We start from the raw sequence: 16,530 nt of genomic DNA, 5'->3' as shown, positions 1-16,530 counted from the left end.
AAATAATTTAAAAATGTTATATTTGGTGTATAATATACATATTATCAACCACGTTAAATCATAAAATGCAAAATATATTCATTTTCTTTACTAATTCCACAACCCATCACATGCATTCTTTCTTAGGCCCCGAGTAACTGACCCATACAATAAAATATACAAAATGAAAAACCACCAATCAATCCATAAACTATGTGAAACTGATTTTTTGAGTTAATTCGGTTTAGGTTGATTAGATTATTAGAGTTGGGTGGGTTGTTAAACATCCCTAGTGCAAGTTTATACAAAATACAAAAGAAACTGTATTTAACTACGTCAAAGCTTGAGATCTTAATTCCGGCACCCATTGCAATTGAAATCAACTTATGCTAAGACTAACAACTAGACAATGGGAGATTAATAGTATTTTCAGTTGGATGGGAAAATGGTTGGATTTATGGAGAGTTGTCTCAATGGCAGTTGACATAACATAACGAGAGAGAGAGAGAGAGAGAGAGAGAGAGAGAGAGTACTCCATAGCAATTGGATCCATAAACTTTTCATACTTAATACTTGCGTCACAAGGCCTCAAAGACCCATGAATGCATAACCCATATTATCCTCTTAACAACAAAAGCAGTCTCTTGGATCTAATTTCGAGTTATAAAATTGGAGTATTGATGCACTGCTGCATACAACTTCAAACTTTCATGGACATTTCAATATGAAACCAGCCAAATAAACTACCTGAAATATATGATTTCTTCGATGACATAAGGCCTACATTATCAGCCCAAAATAACGTTATTGAACAAGAGACAAATCAATTCACTTTCTCAATACTCAGATTTGACAAAAATGGTTGTGCTTGGGTAACACTTCTAGAATGTAAAACCAAAACAAATGCTGGGGTGACAGTCTAACCAAATACATACCCACCCAAAAAGAAACAAACCCACCCCCCCCCCCCCCCCGGCGGCGCGGGGGGCGGGGCGGTTGGGGAAGGTCTATCTGCTTCTCTCACGGACAAAAGTAAAAACAAGAGAAAAAGAAAAATAAATAACTGCAAGCAATTACTCAAAATTTCCTTCCAATGGCTGGTACCAGCTTGCTATAAAAATGTGTTGAATGAGATGGCACAGAAATGTGTGGCAACCTAGACACTGGAGAAGGACGTCGGCCAGACTTGTATTAGGCTTTGGAAAGGCAACACAGGTTACAAAACTCTAAATCATGCCGCTGATGTTTTGTGAGCAAATCTCTCTAGAGATTTGGGTAATTGTTTTTCTTCACTTACTCTTTGCTTCTTTTTGGACAACTCTTCTTCCTTCCTTTGTTGATCTAAGAAAGGCCTCTTGGCGTTTGCAACAATCTCCTGTTTCTTCTTTGTTCTTTTACTTGGCTTGTTCCTCCCCTTTGTTTTTTTCTTTTGGTTGATGCCCTTCACAGTTGCAACTGCAGCTTCCATATCAGCCTCCCTTTCCTGCTTTGTGGGCTTTTCTTTTTTCCTTGTTGGCTTTACTGTACCAATCTTTGAGGGGTCTAACATAATTGTCTCTGGTGGAAGTTTGTCAAGAAGAGAATGCACCTCTTTCTCCCTCCGCTGTTTAGGTGTTTCAAATGGGTTTGCCACCCAAGAGTCAAAGTTTGGCTCTCCAGATCCAGGGATAAGAATAGAAGAAAAACCCATAGAATGCCCAATACCTAAGACATCTTCATACGGTCGGAACAATAGTTTTCCTATTTGATAACCTTTCGCCATAGAATGACTCATGTATCTGCTATAATTCTGAGTCCCCGAGAAATCTGCTAAAATTTGCACAAATGATCCAGTACCAGTGGCAAGCAAACCTTTCTGGCTAAAATCCAAGGTCTTGGCATGGCCCGGTAATGTTTGAAGAACATCAAATTTCCTCAAGTCCCAAATCTTAATTTTCCTCTCCATGCCAGATGTAGCCATTAGATGGCCATTGGGGTGGAATGCCAAGGCTGAGACAGGCCCATGATGACACAGAATCTTTACAAGGGGAGCAGCACTGGTGGGCTTCCACATGGTCAATGTGCCACCAGTGTGACCCAAACCAACTACTCCATTGAAAGGATTCACTCGCATTACATCACAATGACCTAGACCAGTTCGATAATTAGCGATCATCCCACCCATAGTAACATCCTGATAATGAAGCTGCCCAAATTTGTTTATGGATGCCAATAGGAAGTGGTTTTTCAGAAATTCCAGCTTTAATACTGTACCATGTTCCTGCACAGAAAAGTACAAATTGTTTCCATCAGAATGTGCAATAACATATGATTTTGTTGCTACATATATGTATTCAAAAATGGAAGAGAAAAGGTCGCATATATTAATTTAGAGATAAAACAGTTGATGATAATGAACATCTATTCCGCTCAAAATGGGAATGGGCTAGGGTTATGAACTTAGAATCTAGAATCTGATGATCGAGTCGATTCCATGATTCTAAGTTCATTCCATACCAGATCAGACCAGAATAAGCGTTATATACATTCTCATTATGAGAAGGGGTAAATTGAAACTATGTTTACATATGGACCCCTACATCCTTACATTCCATTTTGAATTAGGAATAGGCGTAATCGGACCTGCTTTTTACATATAAATGTGGAAGAAAGCTTGAAAATATGAATGCAATTTTAGTAATGGGGGAACAATAAACATCAAGAAATTCCTAACAGCAATGGATTTTTTCTTTTACCTTGAATTAATCATTCAGCCAAGAGGAGATCAAATAAGAAATGCATAGAATCAAAGAACATTTTGTTAAAATGGAGAAGCATGTTTGGTGTGCTATGTGATCATAAAATACCAAACTAGTTCAAAGAATAATTTTATTGGGCAGTTATAAGCCTGTTATATAGATCAGACTATTGTGCAACTGAAAAAAAAAAAAAGGCAAATGCTATTGAAATAAGAAAAGATGGATGAGTACTTTAACCTAAAAGATTAGGAAACAAACATACCCATATTAAGCTAGAAGTAGAGTCCATGGCGATAAACAAGGTGCATTTAAAATGGTTTGGCGACTTGTAGCATAGACAAAATGGTGCCCCAGTGAGAAGAAGTTCCTTGATGTACATCAGTGGCAATAGAAAGGGGAGAAGCTTATGCCAAAAAACTTGGACTAAGGTAGTATAGGAAGCCCTCCAACTTTTGATAGATGCTATCCTAGATCGAGTACAATGACAAAAGAGTGCTCACATAACCAACAAATATACTAGAACTTAAGGGCCTGTTTAGTTTTGGAAAAAAGTTTTCATTTCTCATTTACAAGTTTTCAAATAATTACAAAAATACCACCTTTTTTTCCAATTATTAAAAATTTATTTAGAAAATCTAGAAAACAATTTAAAAAAAAACACACATTTTCCAACTATCCTATATAAATCTGGAACAAAATTTGGAAAACAAGGTTGCAATTTTGTAATTATTTGAAAAATGGAAATGATAGCCTAGCAAAAAAAAACTGGAAATGGTAAATAAAACTGTTTTCCACAAGTGAACAGGACCAAACATTTTAATGCTGTGATGATGGTTGTAACCTGTAGGTGATCCCAATTCACAGACATTCAACCCCAGGGGGCTTTGACTCAGATTAGGAGGATGACCCTTCAGACAGAGAGATGACAAGTGACAACCATAAGACTCGGTAGAACTTTGTGATAAGCTTCTGCAATCCCATATGTGAACTTTGCGGTATAGAAAAACAGCTTTTAAGCAATGCCACCCAAAGGAATGCAAGCAATGGCATCAATGTGCAGGAACCACACAGAATTCAAAATTACTAGTTTTAAGTAAGTGGCATTGCAGCAGGGCAAGCAGCCCAATGGATACTATATGTGGACCAAACACTAGGTTTTTTATGAATGTATCTAGGGATGTAAATGGGTTTGGACTGGTAGATGCCCTGACCTGATCTACCCCTACCAAGGATGCATTTGGTAGTTCATAAACAGATTAGAGGCAGTCGTTGGGATGAATGTTGTGATCCAAAGATGGATTTGGGGTTGCAAGTGGGAAATATATTTGCCACCCCAAATCTGCCTGCCCTTGAACACTGCTACGCTTAACCAAAACTGCCTCAAATATAAATAAATAAACAAGTATATGCATGCATGTGGGCGTATATATAAATATGGGTATATGTGTGAATGAATATAGTATTTTCATTCAATTTTACACAGATTCTAAATCTAGTATTTTTTTTTTTTTATTTAATATTATTCTACTAGAAAGGTTATGTTGTGAACAATATAATTACATTAAAAAGTAATTTTATTTTAAAAATATAAAGGCATAGGCATTGTGTTTTTCTTTCATAACATTGTATGTTTTTTCATAGTTGGTGGTTCAGATTCGAATCCCCAGCGGGAGGCAGACCCTCCAATGAGGTGGGGATGAGGATACAAATAATGCACTGAGATGGATTCAGGGTGGTAGGCACAGCGGATCCGTGTTCTGCCCTCCTGCTCCAAATCCGCCCTATTTACATCTCTAGATGTCAGGTATTTTAGATAAAGGTTTTATATCCAAATTCTCATTCAGAAACAAGCAAACACCAATATCAACACAAAACACATACGACGTAATGCCGACATGAGACATGGATGTGACACGGTACTGACTACTAACACTGACTATTAACACACATACAGCAAAATATCGATACGACAATAAAAATTTTTTAAAAAAAATAGGATACAACACAGCATAGAAAATCAATTAATGTATTAAGAAAAATGCATGTATTTAAGACATGTTTTGACAAACATTGAGGTAATTTTTAATTTAAAATGAAACAAAAGCATCACTCATGCACAATTAACAGTCTCGCGTTTTACGAACTGATACAATTATCAACTACATTCATAATATTTAATATTGGTCCAACCACAAAAAACAAACTCAAGGGCATGGCTGATGGAGGCATGCTCATCAAGAATTATGGGGAGCAGGGAACTGCCGATGGATTTAGAGAGGGGGGAATTCTGGGGATGAGAGGCCCCATTTGTGCACTGCAAGGCCTGTGCAGTGGGGTGAAAGCTCGAAAATACAACCACACCAATGTCAGCTTCTCCTTTTCTTTCTTCTTTTTTTCTTGTGTGTTTTTGTTAACAATAAAATTAAAGTGGGCAACAAAACACAATGCTCCACTGCAAGAAGTTCCTGGACATCTTTTATCTGTGTTGGGAAGTGTCTACACCATATCCAAAAATTAAAAATTATTTAATTAATTAATTTCTGAGTCTCTGACACATGTTGAATACATGTTGGGGCAGAAGTTGATATCCAACACGTGCCAGTGCTTCTTAGTTTAGAAGGTATGGAGAAAGAACTTCCTACCCATCATCGCATCCCTAGGACCAGAAATTAAGTGGGATCACACAATTGATGCCAGACATAGAAAATAAAATAAATCTGAAGAATATGCATGCAGGTAAGCAAGGGAACTTGCATGACAATGAACTAAACTGATTATTGGCAATTTGGGCGTAGTGAGTGGATCAAAGAGGCTCTACTATACCACAGAAGGTTGGACGTGACTCATATCATGACAAAATGCTAACCTTTAAGCAGTGAAGTTCTGTGCCATCCCGATTATAAATATATGGGTACCTGTCATAATTTAAAATGTTTAGGTTATTAATCAAACAATTATACAGACGTTCTAGATTAAAGTACTAGCAGAGTACGAAGCCCACTTCACTATATTTATGACAAAAGTAATGTTTTAACTCAAAGGTGTAAATTTTAATTTTATACATACTATGGACACAAAATATGAGAGATTTGTACATCTAGATTGTCATCAAGTTTAACCCAGAATGTCAAAAGAAGCAGTTCTATAAGAAAGAAACTCACTTTTTCTGGGCTGCAGCAAAGAATAGCTCATTGTGCAAGAACACCACATCACGCACTGTTTCCTTAACCTGAAAGAGTTGAAGATAAGCAACACAAAACTTGTTATCAATTGGGATGCAAGCCGTCTGAATAAAAATGGGCATTATTGGCAGAAATTATATAATACTGGAGGTTTTAGGATATTTTTGACTCAAAAAGAAAATGAAAAGCAAGATTTATTATTATCATTGACGGTCTAACCTTTTTAAATATGTGTGTGTATCCATAGGCTGAAAGTTCAATTTTCCTAGCAAATACCTATTTACCTTCCTGACCTCCTCCACTTAACTTATTATGTATTGCATAAAATTCTACATGAAGATATTTATGAATTTGTGGCATTAGAGAACAGAAGGTGGGGGATGATGAAAACAATGAATATTAATAGTGTCTTGCAATCATTTTCAACTTTTCCGTTGTTTAATTCATGTAATAATAATGGAAGGATGGCAAACCCATCAATAGTAGAAGGAATTTCATCCACATCACAAATAAAACGCAAATTGAAAAGGGTAGGTGGAAACATGAACAATTTAAGTGAGGACTAGTTCTACAAAAGCTTTCACTAATAAGATTAGTCCCACTGATAGGTTTTCCCTCTGATAAACAAACATCAACTGTAGTTATTGAATTCTTATTCTGGCCCAATTGGACAATTAGCAAGTCCTGGTCGAATCTTAAAGCAACAGAAAGTTCATCTGAGTTCCCATGCAACAAGTGTGTCCACCATTGCTTTTTTGACACCTGTTGATAACATATTTTGTCTAGACAATTCATGACTGCATTGGACAATCAATTTTTAAAATTATTTCATCTACCAAGTCCACGGCAATAGAAAAGAAAATTTTTGTTGGGTCTCTCCCATCTCATGTTGGATGGATTGATGATTATCTCTCCTCTCATTTTTTTTTTTGACAAAATATTCCATCTCTATCCCATGCATAAATGTGGCTCTCCCAACACTTGTGTTGCGTGTGTTTTAAGGCCAAAATTATTTTTAAAACAAAAATAATTTTTAGCATATATAGTACTGCGCCCCAAGTAACATAAACAGTGAATGTGTCCATACTAGCATGAATGGCCAATCTTGGGTGTACTTAAGCCTCCATTTTAGACTTGGATGCTCCTGCAACAGTGCAAGAGCAAAACAGATTTGGAAGAAAGTAAATATTTGCCCTAATTAAGCTATTCAAAAATTTGTAAGAATTAGAAAGCATCTAAATACATCTGTGACACAGCAATACTAACCATTTTAGACTTGGGTGCTCCTGCACCAGCGAAAGAGCGAAACAGATTTGAAAGACAGTAAACATTTGCCTAGCAAAGCTATTCAAAAGTCTGTAGAAATTAGGAAGCATCTAAATATATTGGTGTGCCACTGTAAATTCTTTTTTTTTTGGTTAACCCAGGTGTCCCAGGATCATTGGGTGCCACCCCCCTCCTTCGGACTAGTCCCACGCTTGCACGCACGGTGCCCTCCACACATGTAGGGGTAAATCGCGGATATGCACTCGGAATGGCAGGGTTCGAACCCCCGTTCCACCGTCAAGCGGCCCTCGGTCATCCGTCCTTACCACTGTAAATTCTTACTACTAAGATTGTATGTCATACTGCATACAAAAATTGATGCATATTTTGAAAGAAGCATATTGCTTCAATTTCAGAAATAAGAGTCAATTTTTTTATGAAACATTCAAAATAATTCCCTTATATTTGAAAACTTATTCAGAAAGTAACAATGTAATCATTTTAATGCTGTAGAACTTTCTCACAGCAACTTCTCCATCAATTTAATTTGCCTCAAGGTAGTCTGAAGCTGCCTCACTTTCTGTCACAAAAGAGCCAGAGGGGTTAACAGCCTTTCTATCTAAATAAACAAACCTCAATACTTCAACAGGGACTCACTTAATTCACAAACATATGGTGATGTAACAATTGGTCAATTTTTCAACATGCATGCAAACACACATGAAAACAAGAACTGCCAGAAAACTTGAAGTTGCTGAAACTTGTGTGCACATGGAGGTTATTCCATGGTTCTTAATGAGCATCGGAGGTAGTTTAATTGAAATTACAATCAGTATTTTAAGAGGTGAAGGCACAAGGTGAGGTATTTTAACCCTTAATGGGTGAGGCATAAGCCTTTTGAGAATTTTTTTAAAGATAAAAATATGTAAATTAATCACATATATTTTTAAAATAAAGAAAAAAAATAAATATAATCATAAATATAATGAAAAAAAATAAAATATAATTTACAAACTTCTTGTTGAGCATTCAAAAATTGCTGACTTACATCCATTACATAAATCATGACAACAGATACCTATAACATTACAAAGTTAAAACTATTTTCAAGATCCATTCGATACTTCCTCAAAGTAACGGATTTGGAGTTTTTAAAAGCTAAAGGTTAGCTTCTTCTACTAGATTATTATAGTGATTTTTATATAACAAAAAATTTCATTAATGTATGAATAGAGAAAATTACAGTGGAAGGAGGATAAGGCATCTTTCAAAAAAAATAAAATAGAATTATATCAATGCTGCCTTCCAATACCTATGGATAATCGACAACAAAAGATCCTCAAAAGCTAAAAAAAAAGCAAAGAAAGCTACTTTCTCTGAAAGCAAGTTCAGAGAAGTCTTCTGGTCTTTCAAGCCAAAGTGCCCACAACGTAGCAAAAACTGCACTATTCCAAAAAGTTATCTTTCTTCTATCCTTTCCAAAAACCCTAAAAATTTATTGCTATGAAATCATGACTAGTCTGCAGAGCCACCCAAACCTCATCAAAGCAAGAAAGCAACTTGTTCCACAAAAACCTTGCCAACCAAAATGAAGAAATACATAACAATTAGTCTCGTTTTCCTCACGCTACATCATGCACACATCTGACTTAAGTCCATATGAAAACCCAAATCTTAAAAGGAACTTTTGCCTTTGACACAGATGGAAAGGCCTAGAATTTAGGAATTTGTTAAGATGAATTAAAAAAGACTTTGAAGAAAAGGATCGCAAAGCATCCCCAATCCAAGGCCTAGCATCCGCCCTTATATTAGGATTAAAAGAATCCAAACACTCAACAAGCAAGTGAGCTCATCAATCTCTCTTTCATTGAGATTCCTACAAAAGTGGAATCCCGTGAAACAGAAATGCCCAACACTAATAATTCCAATGAAACCTCACCCTCCCAGAATCGTACTCGAGCACCACTACCCACTGTAAAATGAATGAGGGGAAAGAAATAACAAGATACCTGGGAAACAAATTTCCAGGAAATCACAAGGGTTACAATGCCACTCCCCTGGTATCCAACCCATTACTATGAATACCATACTTACTCTTAATGATCTTTTTCTATAAGGAGTTAGGCTCTAAGAGAAACCTCCATAACCATTTAGATATTAAAGGGATGTTCTTAGAAACCATATTTCCAAGTCCCACCCCCTCAGATATAGGTCTCCTGACAAACTCCCAGCTGTCAAGGTGATCCCTCTTATCTTCCCGAAAACCAGACGACAAAAAATCTTTCATTGACTTCTCCAAATTCCCAGCCACTCTAATAGGAACTTATTTTATTCTATGAGCGACCATATATATATTTTACAAAATTACAAAATATCGACACATTATTTTGTCCTAAAGTGATATATTCATTTTGGTCATTTTAAGCATTTCAACCAGCTTACTATTTTTTTTATTTTTTATTTTTTAAATTCTAACAGATCCTTTTTCACAAAGGGAAAAGAGGATTTTTTTTAGCAACATGAATCAGCTCCCTTACATCAGTTCCTTCTTAAATATTCCTTTTCATCAGCTACAAGGGGGCCCAAGCAAGCTGTAATTGCTAATAAAGATGACTTTAAAGGCAGGAGCATACCTGAATTTCTTTAACTAGCCCCATAGTTTTCATGTCTATGATAGCTAGGTGGCCCTTGCGTCCCGCAGCTGCCATATACCGGCCACTAGAGGTGAAATCCAGATTGTATGGACCAAGCTCTGCACGTGTGGACAAAAAAATAACAGTAACAATGTGAATTTTCTTTATAAGTTATGCTGGATATAAGCAAATGTGCAATCTCAAACGCATAAAATTCCATATATATGGGACAACTTGTACATATATGAATTTTTTTTTATAGAAAAATAAATCTACTTGGAGAGAAGAATGTACAAGGATGAGGTATCTCAAAATAATAAACAAAAAGAATGAAAAGAAAAAAGAAAACAATACAATAGGAAAACAAAATTAAGCTAATAAATCCAACCAATCCTGTATATCTGAAAAAGTCATACTGCCAAGTGCTAAACACTCCCGGGGGAGACAATCCTGTCTCCTACCAAATCAGGACTCAGGAGATGAAACACAATCTAATCCAAGAATCTTTATAGTGAAGATGATAAATCTATTATCTGGAAGTCTTTAAGTGTCACAAATACTGAATATAAAAATTTAAGAGCATTGCTGATAACCAATGTTTTACATGGTGAAGGAGTAAGGCGAGGCGTTTTAACCCTTAAAAGGCGAGGTGTAAGCCTTTTGAGAATTTGTTTTTTAAGATAAAAATTTGTTAAAATAAATTATATATATTTAAAATAAAGTAAAAATTAAGAAAACCACACAAATATAATGTAAAAAAGAAAAACTAGATGTACTTCGAAAAATACTTGTTGACCATTCAAAAATTGCTAACTTGAACATAACATAAATCATGACAAGAGATAGCTGTACCATTACAAAGTTAGATATAAATCTAGTTATTTTGGAAAGGTTGAGGTTGAAGAATTTTACAAATAAACTCATATTATAACATTCCTTTTGTACAAACATGTAGTTAAAATTTTCTAACCAATTCTACCTTGAGAATCACACACCCAAAATGCGTAAGCCTCAAATAAAAAAGTGCAAAAGGCGTGCTTTTTGTAAAAATGCGTAAGCCTCAACATGTAATGCATTAGCCTTTTTGGAATTTGGTATTTTAGATTGAGCCTCAAGGCATTTTAAGCATGCTTTGCCTTGAGGCGAGCCTCGATTGAGCCTCTTAAAACACTGCTGATAACACCAAAATATAATAAAAAAATATTGCTGAATTTACCTAAATTGAGTATGATTGGAACACAATGATTTGAATTTATGGCCACGAAATTCCAAAAAAGTCCAACAGGATTGATTTTGGTTCTCAAAGGAAATAGAGAAGGAAAAAATGTTAAAAGGGGATGCTATATGTAACTAAAGTGAGATCTATTTTCTGAGATAGCATGCAATAAGCATATGACATGCACCAGACAAGAATCACATGCCTATAGATCAAATATATTTGACATGACGATGCTGAGAAAATTGTTAAAGAAGATGCTAAGAAAAAATGTTAACATAGAATAAGAAATGATTTCAGATAAGAAAAAATAATAGCAGGCAGAACGACAGATTCAAAGCATTTCAAACAAGCTTCATACACCTACCGGGGAAACCCATTACAAGCTTCATCACAAGGTCAAATATCCAACAGGATAAGCAAATAAAGAAGAGATATGAAGTCACATTAATCTTTAAAAAATTGCATTTTATTATAGCAAAATTGGGACATATTCTGACTACAAGCAGACTGAACTTAGAAGGTTTCAGATATTATGCAAAGCCCAGAGCTCACAGCTTTGCAAGAAAGGTTATTTTACAGCTGCCAAGCAAGCATATATCTGCACATGGGTTAATCAACAATGATGAGATATGGGGCTGTTTGATATCATTCTGATTTCCTACTTTCTGTTTTCATTGTAGTATGACGAAGAAACAGGCGGCTGTAATGCACTTGTTTGTGCTTCTAGTTTTCAATTTGTGTTGTCAGTGTTTCGCATCAACAACAAAACCAAAAAATTTTATTTTCACTTGTTGTAACAACAGTAATTTAACATTCAAAATTTTATTTTATTGATTAAATCCTAGTGTATGCAATGACTAGTTAAAAATTAAAATAAATTAAAACAAATATCCCCAACATTCCTAAAAAATTTGAATAAATTGTCCAAAATATATTTTCACTAATTTGTGACCTATAGAATATGATGTTTTCGGAGTACTAATAGAGCAATTTTAATTTTATAATTATTAAGTAAAATAATTATTTGGTAATTCCTATTCCTTATATTTTGACTTATATTATTTTTCATTTTTAATTATTCTAATCATATTTTAATAATACATGCTTAAAACGTATTTCTGAGGTTTGATTTATTAAGGTTTAATAGTGGTACTGTGTTACCATTAGCATTGCTCGACACTTGATCATGAAAATTTGTATGCTAATTGAAGGGTGGTATAATTAATATCCAATACCAAAAATTGAAGATGCGTTCAATCAGGTTCGTAACTTATATCAGTTTTGAGAATATAACCAAGCAACTAGCTAGTTTTCAGTTTTCAGGTTTTGTTTCTCATTCTAGTTTTTTATTTACATTTTTTTTTATAGTGAAACCTAACAGCCCTTAAACCCCATTTGGTTCACGGCATCATTCCCGAAAATGTGATTCCCATGGTGATTGATAGACTTTCATTCCCGCATTTGTTTACACACCGGTACCTCATGTGGTGGGTGTATTAACGTCCTTGAGAAGAAAAATTTTCACAAAACTCCCATGCTCCCCGTGGGTAAGTTTTAGGGAATCCTACTTTTTGGACCAATTCCCCTCAATATTTTGGCAGGTTGGGCCCCTATGATATAGTATTATCACTCTCTATTATTACTTTTAAATAATAAATTATTAATAAAATAAAAACAATAATATTATTAATTGTTTGTAATAATTTAATATAATGATTAATACTCAGACACATATTGCCCTCAATTATTTGGGTTAATTGATTGTTTAAGTGTTGAATTTTTATAATATATGATTGTTGGAAATTTTGAGACATGGTTTTAATAAAGTACATATTTTTAGTAGGTTTTTATGTTAAAAATATAATTATTTTTCATGTTAGTTACACTTCAAGGGTATAATAGTCATCTACTCATCTTCTAGAAATGTTTGCCATTCCCATGTTGAACCATATGGGAATCTATGTACATACCTCAGACTATTATAATGCAAATTAAACAAAAATGTTTACATAAGGCAAATATCTCACTCACAAGATTCCTAGAATTTCTTCAATGACAATAATGTAATATTTGATCTTTGTGACACCCTTCAGGGTGGTTGACTTTCTATAATATGGGCTGATAACCCCTTGATGCCTTTTCAATAAATATTCCTTTATTTATCAAAAAAAGAAAAAGGATTCCTGAGAACGCCATTGAAATATTTTTTACGCTGCAAACTAAATGCCCCTGATCATTTAAAATAATTTTAATTATGCATATAACAACCAAATTATTTCTTCAGTTAGGTTGTCAAGCAATATGTTAAGAAAACCCCAAGTACATTCATAACAATGAAGCAATTGCTCCTAGCATTCCTCTTCATTGTATAATACCAACAGGAAAAATCTAAAAGCAATCTAACAGAGGGTATTAACCTGGCAAGACAATGTCATATTGATTTCTTGAGCTTGCGATATCAACTTCGCGAGCTATTGACTCTTGTTTGATCCTCCATGTCTTCTCTATGCCCTCAGCCTCCAAATAGCCGACCTCACTTGGCATAAGCCACTGAAGTAAATCATAACAAATCAAGAATCATTCAAATGATATAAATGGTAATTTGTGTCTATTAAAAGAAGAAAAATCTTAAATTTCCACATGGTATCCAAATCAAAGCGCATGAAAACCAAAACTCAATAAACTATGCGTTTGAAAATAAAAGAAAAAGATTATTCACACCCTCAATCCCACTCTCCTCCAACACCAAAAGAAACTCCATTTCACCACAAATTGGAGAGGTGTGTCTATTCTAGAATGGACTGTTAATTAGCCATGAAATTTAGGAGGGAGGTATTGGGTTCGCCATGTTAACTGGGTGCTTCGGTTTCAGTGATAAAAGATCCCTCTACTACCCACAAAAGGGAAAATCTTAGCACTGTATTTTTTTCTACTATGCTTGGAGGTCTTCTCAACTGCCCCTCTCTAATTCCAGTTATAAAACTCAATGCAAACACTGATCCTAAGAATACTTTAGGATTCCAATGCATGCAAAATTGCAGAGGAACAGAAGCAAATGTTTGACAAGAGCCGGTACAAACTACAAACACATAGAAGGTTACCTTCTCAGTCTTGGCAGCTGCTTTTGCAGATCTTCCATATAGTTCTTCTCTAATAGCAAGTTGCCCCCTCAGTTTTTTATCTTTTAAAACCTGCATGGATATTTGGAAAGCAATTAAAAATGCAAAGAAGAGCCACAGCTAGACATCTCAATCACTAGAATCATACCTCCAAATTAGCACCTTCACCTCTGAGATACTTCTTCACTGTCATGTCCTTCTCATCAGAATTCTCCTGCAAATTTAAGTGTGTCCCACTACTTTTAAAATTTTATACATAAAAATGTTAAGCAAATTTAGATAAATTACCAAGAATTAAGAATCAAATATAAGCCCTAGGTTGAGCTTGCAGATCGGGTTTTGAAATTTAAAACTAATTTCACTAAATATCGCAAGATAATGGTTCACAGCGTGCACTCACTGTCAGCAAAACAAATAAACTTCTCTTTCTCAAAGTCAGTCTCAGAAAATCCCACCTACTAATTCCCTAGGGTTAAGGACTCCACTCCACAAGCCCCCACAAAGACCCTTGGGGCATGCCAAGGGAGTTCATTCAAAAGGGCAAGGCCAACAGTGAGCGCGCATTTAGCTCAAGGAATTCCCAAAGCCCTACTCCCAGCCGAAGAAGGTGATGTGCATCAAGGCCAACAGTGAGCGCGCATTGTTCATTCGGCCAGGCAATTACACGCATCCATGGTTATGCTCTAAGATGTGTCGATCAGAAAAGTACTAATTTAGATGCATTAAACTCCGCATAGATTGCAATAAACTGGAGTAAGGATCACGACTCAAATCATTGTCAGAGACAACCTTTCCCCGCGTATAATAACAAATAAATCATTGCATGGTTTTACGATATTTTTCATATGAAATGCAATACATACCTGCTCCATGGCAAAAATAGTCTCTGCAGGAGCACCAATCGTTGCGGCTGGGCTCAAAGTCAAACGAAGCAGGAAAAGCTGGTTCGCCTTCGAGAATTTGACGATTCGTTGGCCTTCGAGACTTCGACAAAAGACACCCGAGAACAAAGCAGCAGGAACGAAGGGAATGGGATTTCCGACTCTCCGGTGAAGCAGGCTGGGACTCTCGGAGGTCCGACGGCAAGGATGGGAGGAAGAAGAAGAAGGGGTTTAAATCAAAATCAGATTTTTAAATCGTGGGGGTTTAAAACCACGAGAGACTAGGCAGACGAGAGACGCGAGAGACGTGCTGGTGCTGGGTAGACGGCCAGACGGGCAAGGGACCACGCCGACCACGGCGTGATGGGCAGACGGGCAAGGGCCAAGGGCGCACGTCAGTGGGGTGCAGGAGGACTTGAGGCGTGGGAATGCAGACGGCGGGATAGGTTTGATGTGCAACAGTGCAAGGGGTGTTTATTTAGCAGGCCAGGCAAATAAACGATAAATCCGAACCGGTTTTAAACTGCGGGTCATGGATCACGGGTTTTGACCCGTTGTGCCACCCTAGATAAACCCTCGAGTCTTCCAAGCTGCCTCTCTTTAGTTTTAGTTTTAGTTTTGTGCAGTCACCGAGGGCGGATAATTTTCTCAAAAATTATAAAAATAAAAATTAGAGAAGAAAATTAAAATTTTATTTGATTAATATTTTTAAAATTAGAATAATATAAGATTTAGTTGAATAAATGCTCATTTTTGTGACTTCATTAGTTCATTCAATAAGAAGCAAAAAGCACTCCCAGGGTGTGGTTCAGGTGGTAGTACGGGTTGCGTGAGTGCCTTTCACGAGGTCAGGTATTCAAATCCTCCGGGCTCGCTTCCGCCCTTGGACTCCTGAATTTACCCTCCCTTTGGAGTTGTGGGATCAACTTCAAGGGGCGCAGGATTAGTCACGTGAACCGTAAAACGAACGCGTGGATACCCGGTACGTATTCCAATAAGAAGCAAAAAGCATAATTAAAAAAAGTTCAAAATAATATAAACTAAAAATATTATAATAAGACAAGAATTATTAAATTATTTTACTTAATTTTTATATTTCAGTCACTTTGCAAGAACAATTTTATTATATTTTTGAAAAATTGAAATTTTATAAATATTTAAATTTTAGTTATATTTTGAATTTATAGAATCATTTTGTTTTAAATTTTAGTTAAAAATTATATATAAATAAAATATTTAATTTACGAAGTTAATTTTAAATATTAAATCCAATTAAAACAAATAATAGGAAAAAAATTAATAACTTAAAAATGAATTTTTATAAATTATGAAAATTGATGTGCCCCAAAATATCTCAGTTTATAAGAAGGAGTCAACACCCAGTCATCACCCTCCAAGTCAGACCTGTTAACAGGAGCAATCAACTCTCATCTAATAAAGAGGATGAGAGATCCATGTCGGTAACTTAAATAACAGAGTAATATATGTGGACACTTTATGACCCAAGAGAGAT

General features: G+C 35.6%; 1 protein-coding gene across 1 annotated transcript; it reads right to left on the bottom strand.

Annotated features, from left to right (window-relative positions):
• Positions 1–706: 706 nt before the first annotated feature.
• LOC131166721 (probable U3 small nucleolar RNA-associated protein 7) lies at positions 707–15,500 on the bottom strand. The gene is made up of 8 exons (XM_058125295.1): positions 15,000–15,500; positions 14,285–14,350; positions 14,119–14,208; positions 13,435–13,567; positions 9,799–9,917; positions 5,879–5,946; positions 5,584–5,632; positions 707–2,239 (listed from the first exon to the last, which is right to left on the bottom strand). Exons 1-8 carry the CDS (start codon positions 15,006–15,008, stop codon positions 1,211–1,213), a joined length of 1,563 nt encoding a protein of 520 aa, XP_057981278.1. The 5' UTR covers positions 15,009–15,500; the 3' UTR covers positions 707–1,210.
• Between the last annotated feature and the right edge of the window lie 1,030 nt (positions 15,501–16,530).

Source organism: Malania oleifera, chromosome 10 (assembly GCF_029873635.1).
Source record: "Malania oleifera isolate guangnan ecotype guangnan chromosome 10, ASM2987363v1, whole genome shotgun sequence".
Taxonomy (NCBI): domain Eukaryota; kingdom Viridiplantae; phylum Streptophyta; class Magnoliopsida; order Santalales; family Ximeniaceae; genus Malania; species Malania oleifera.
The sequence above is the reverse complement of the archived record's forward strand: the minus strand, read 5'-3'. Positions and strand labels throughout refer to the sequence as shown.

Excerpts from the sequence above, each read along its gene's own strand:
- LOC131166721 (XM_058125295.1), bottom strand. Across the intron at positions 13,568-14,118 it reads CAGCTGCCAAGACTGAGAAG|TGGCTTATGCCAAGTGAGGT; the intron begins GTAACCTTCTAT and ends GATTTACTTCAG. Across the intron at positions 9,918-13,434 it reads ATATGACATTGTCTTGCCAG|AGCTTGGTCCATACAATCTG; the intron begins GTTAATACCCTC and ends CCACACGTGCAG.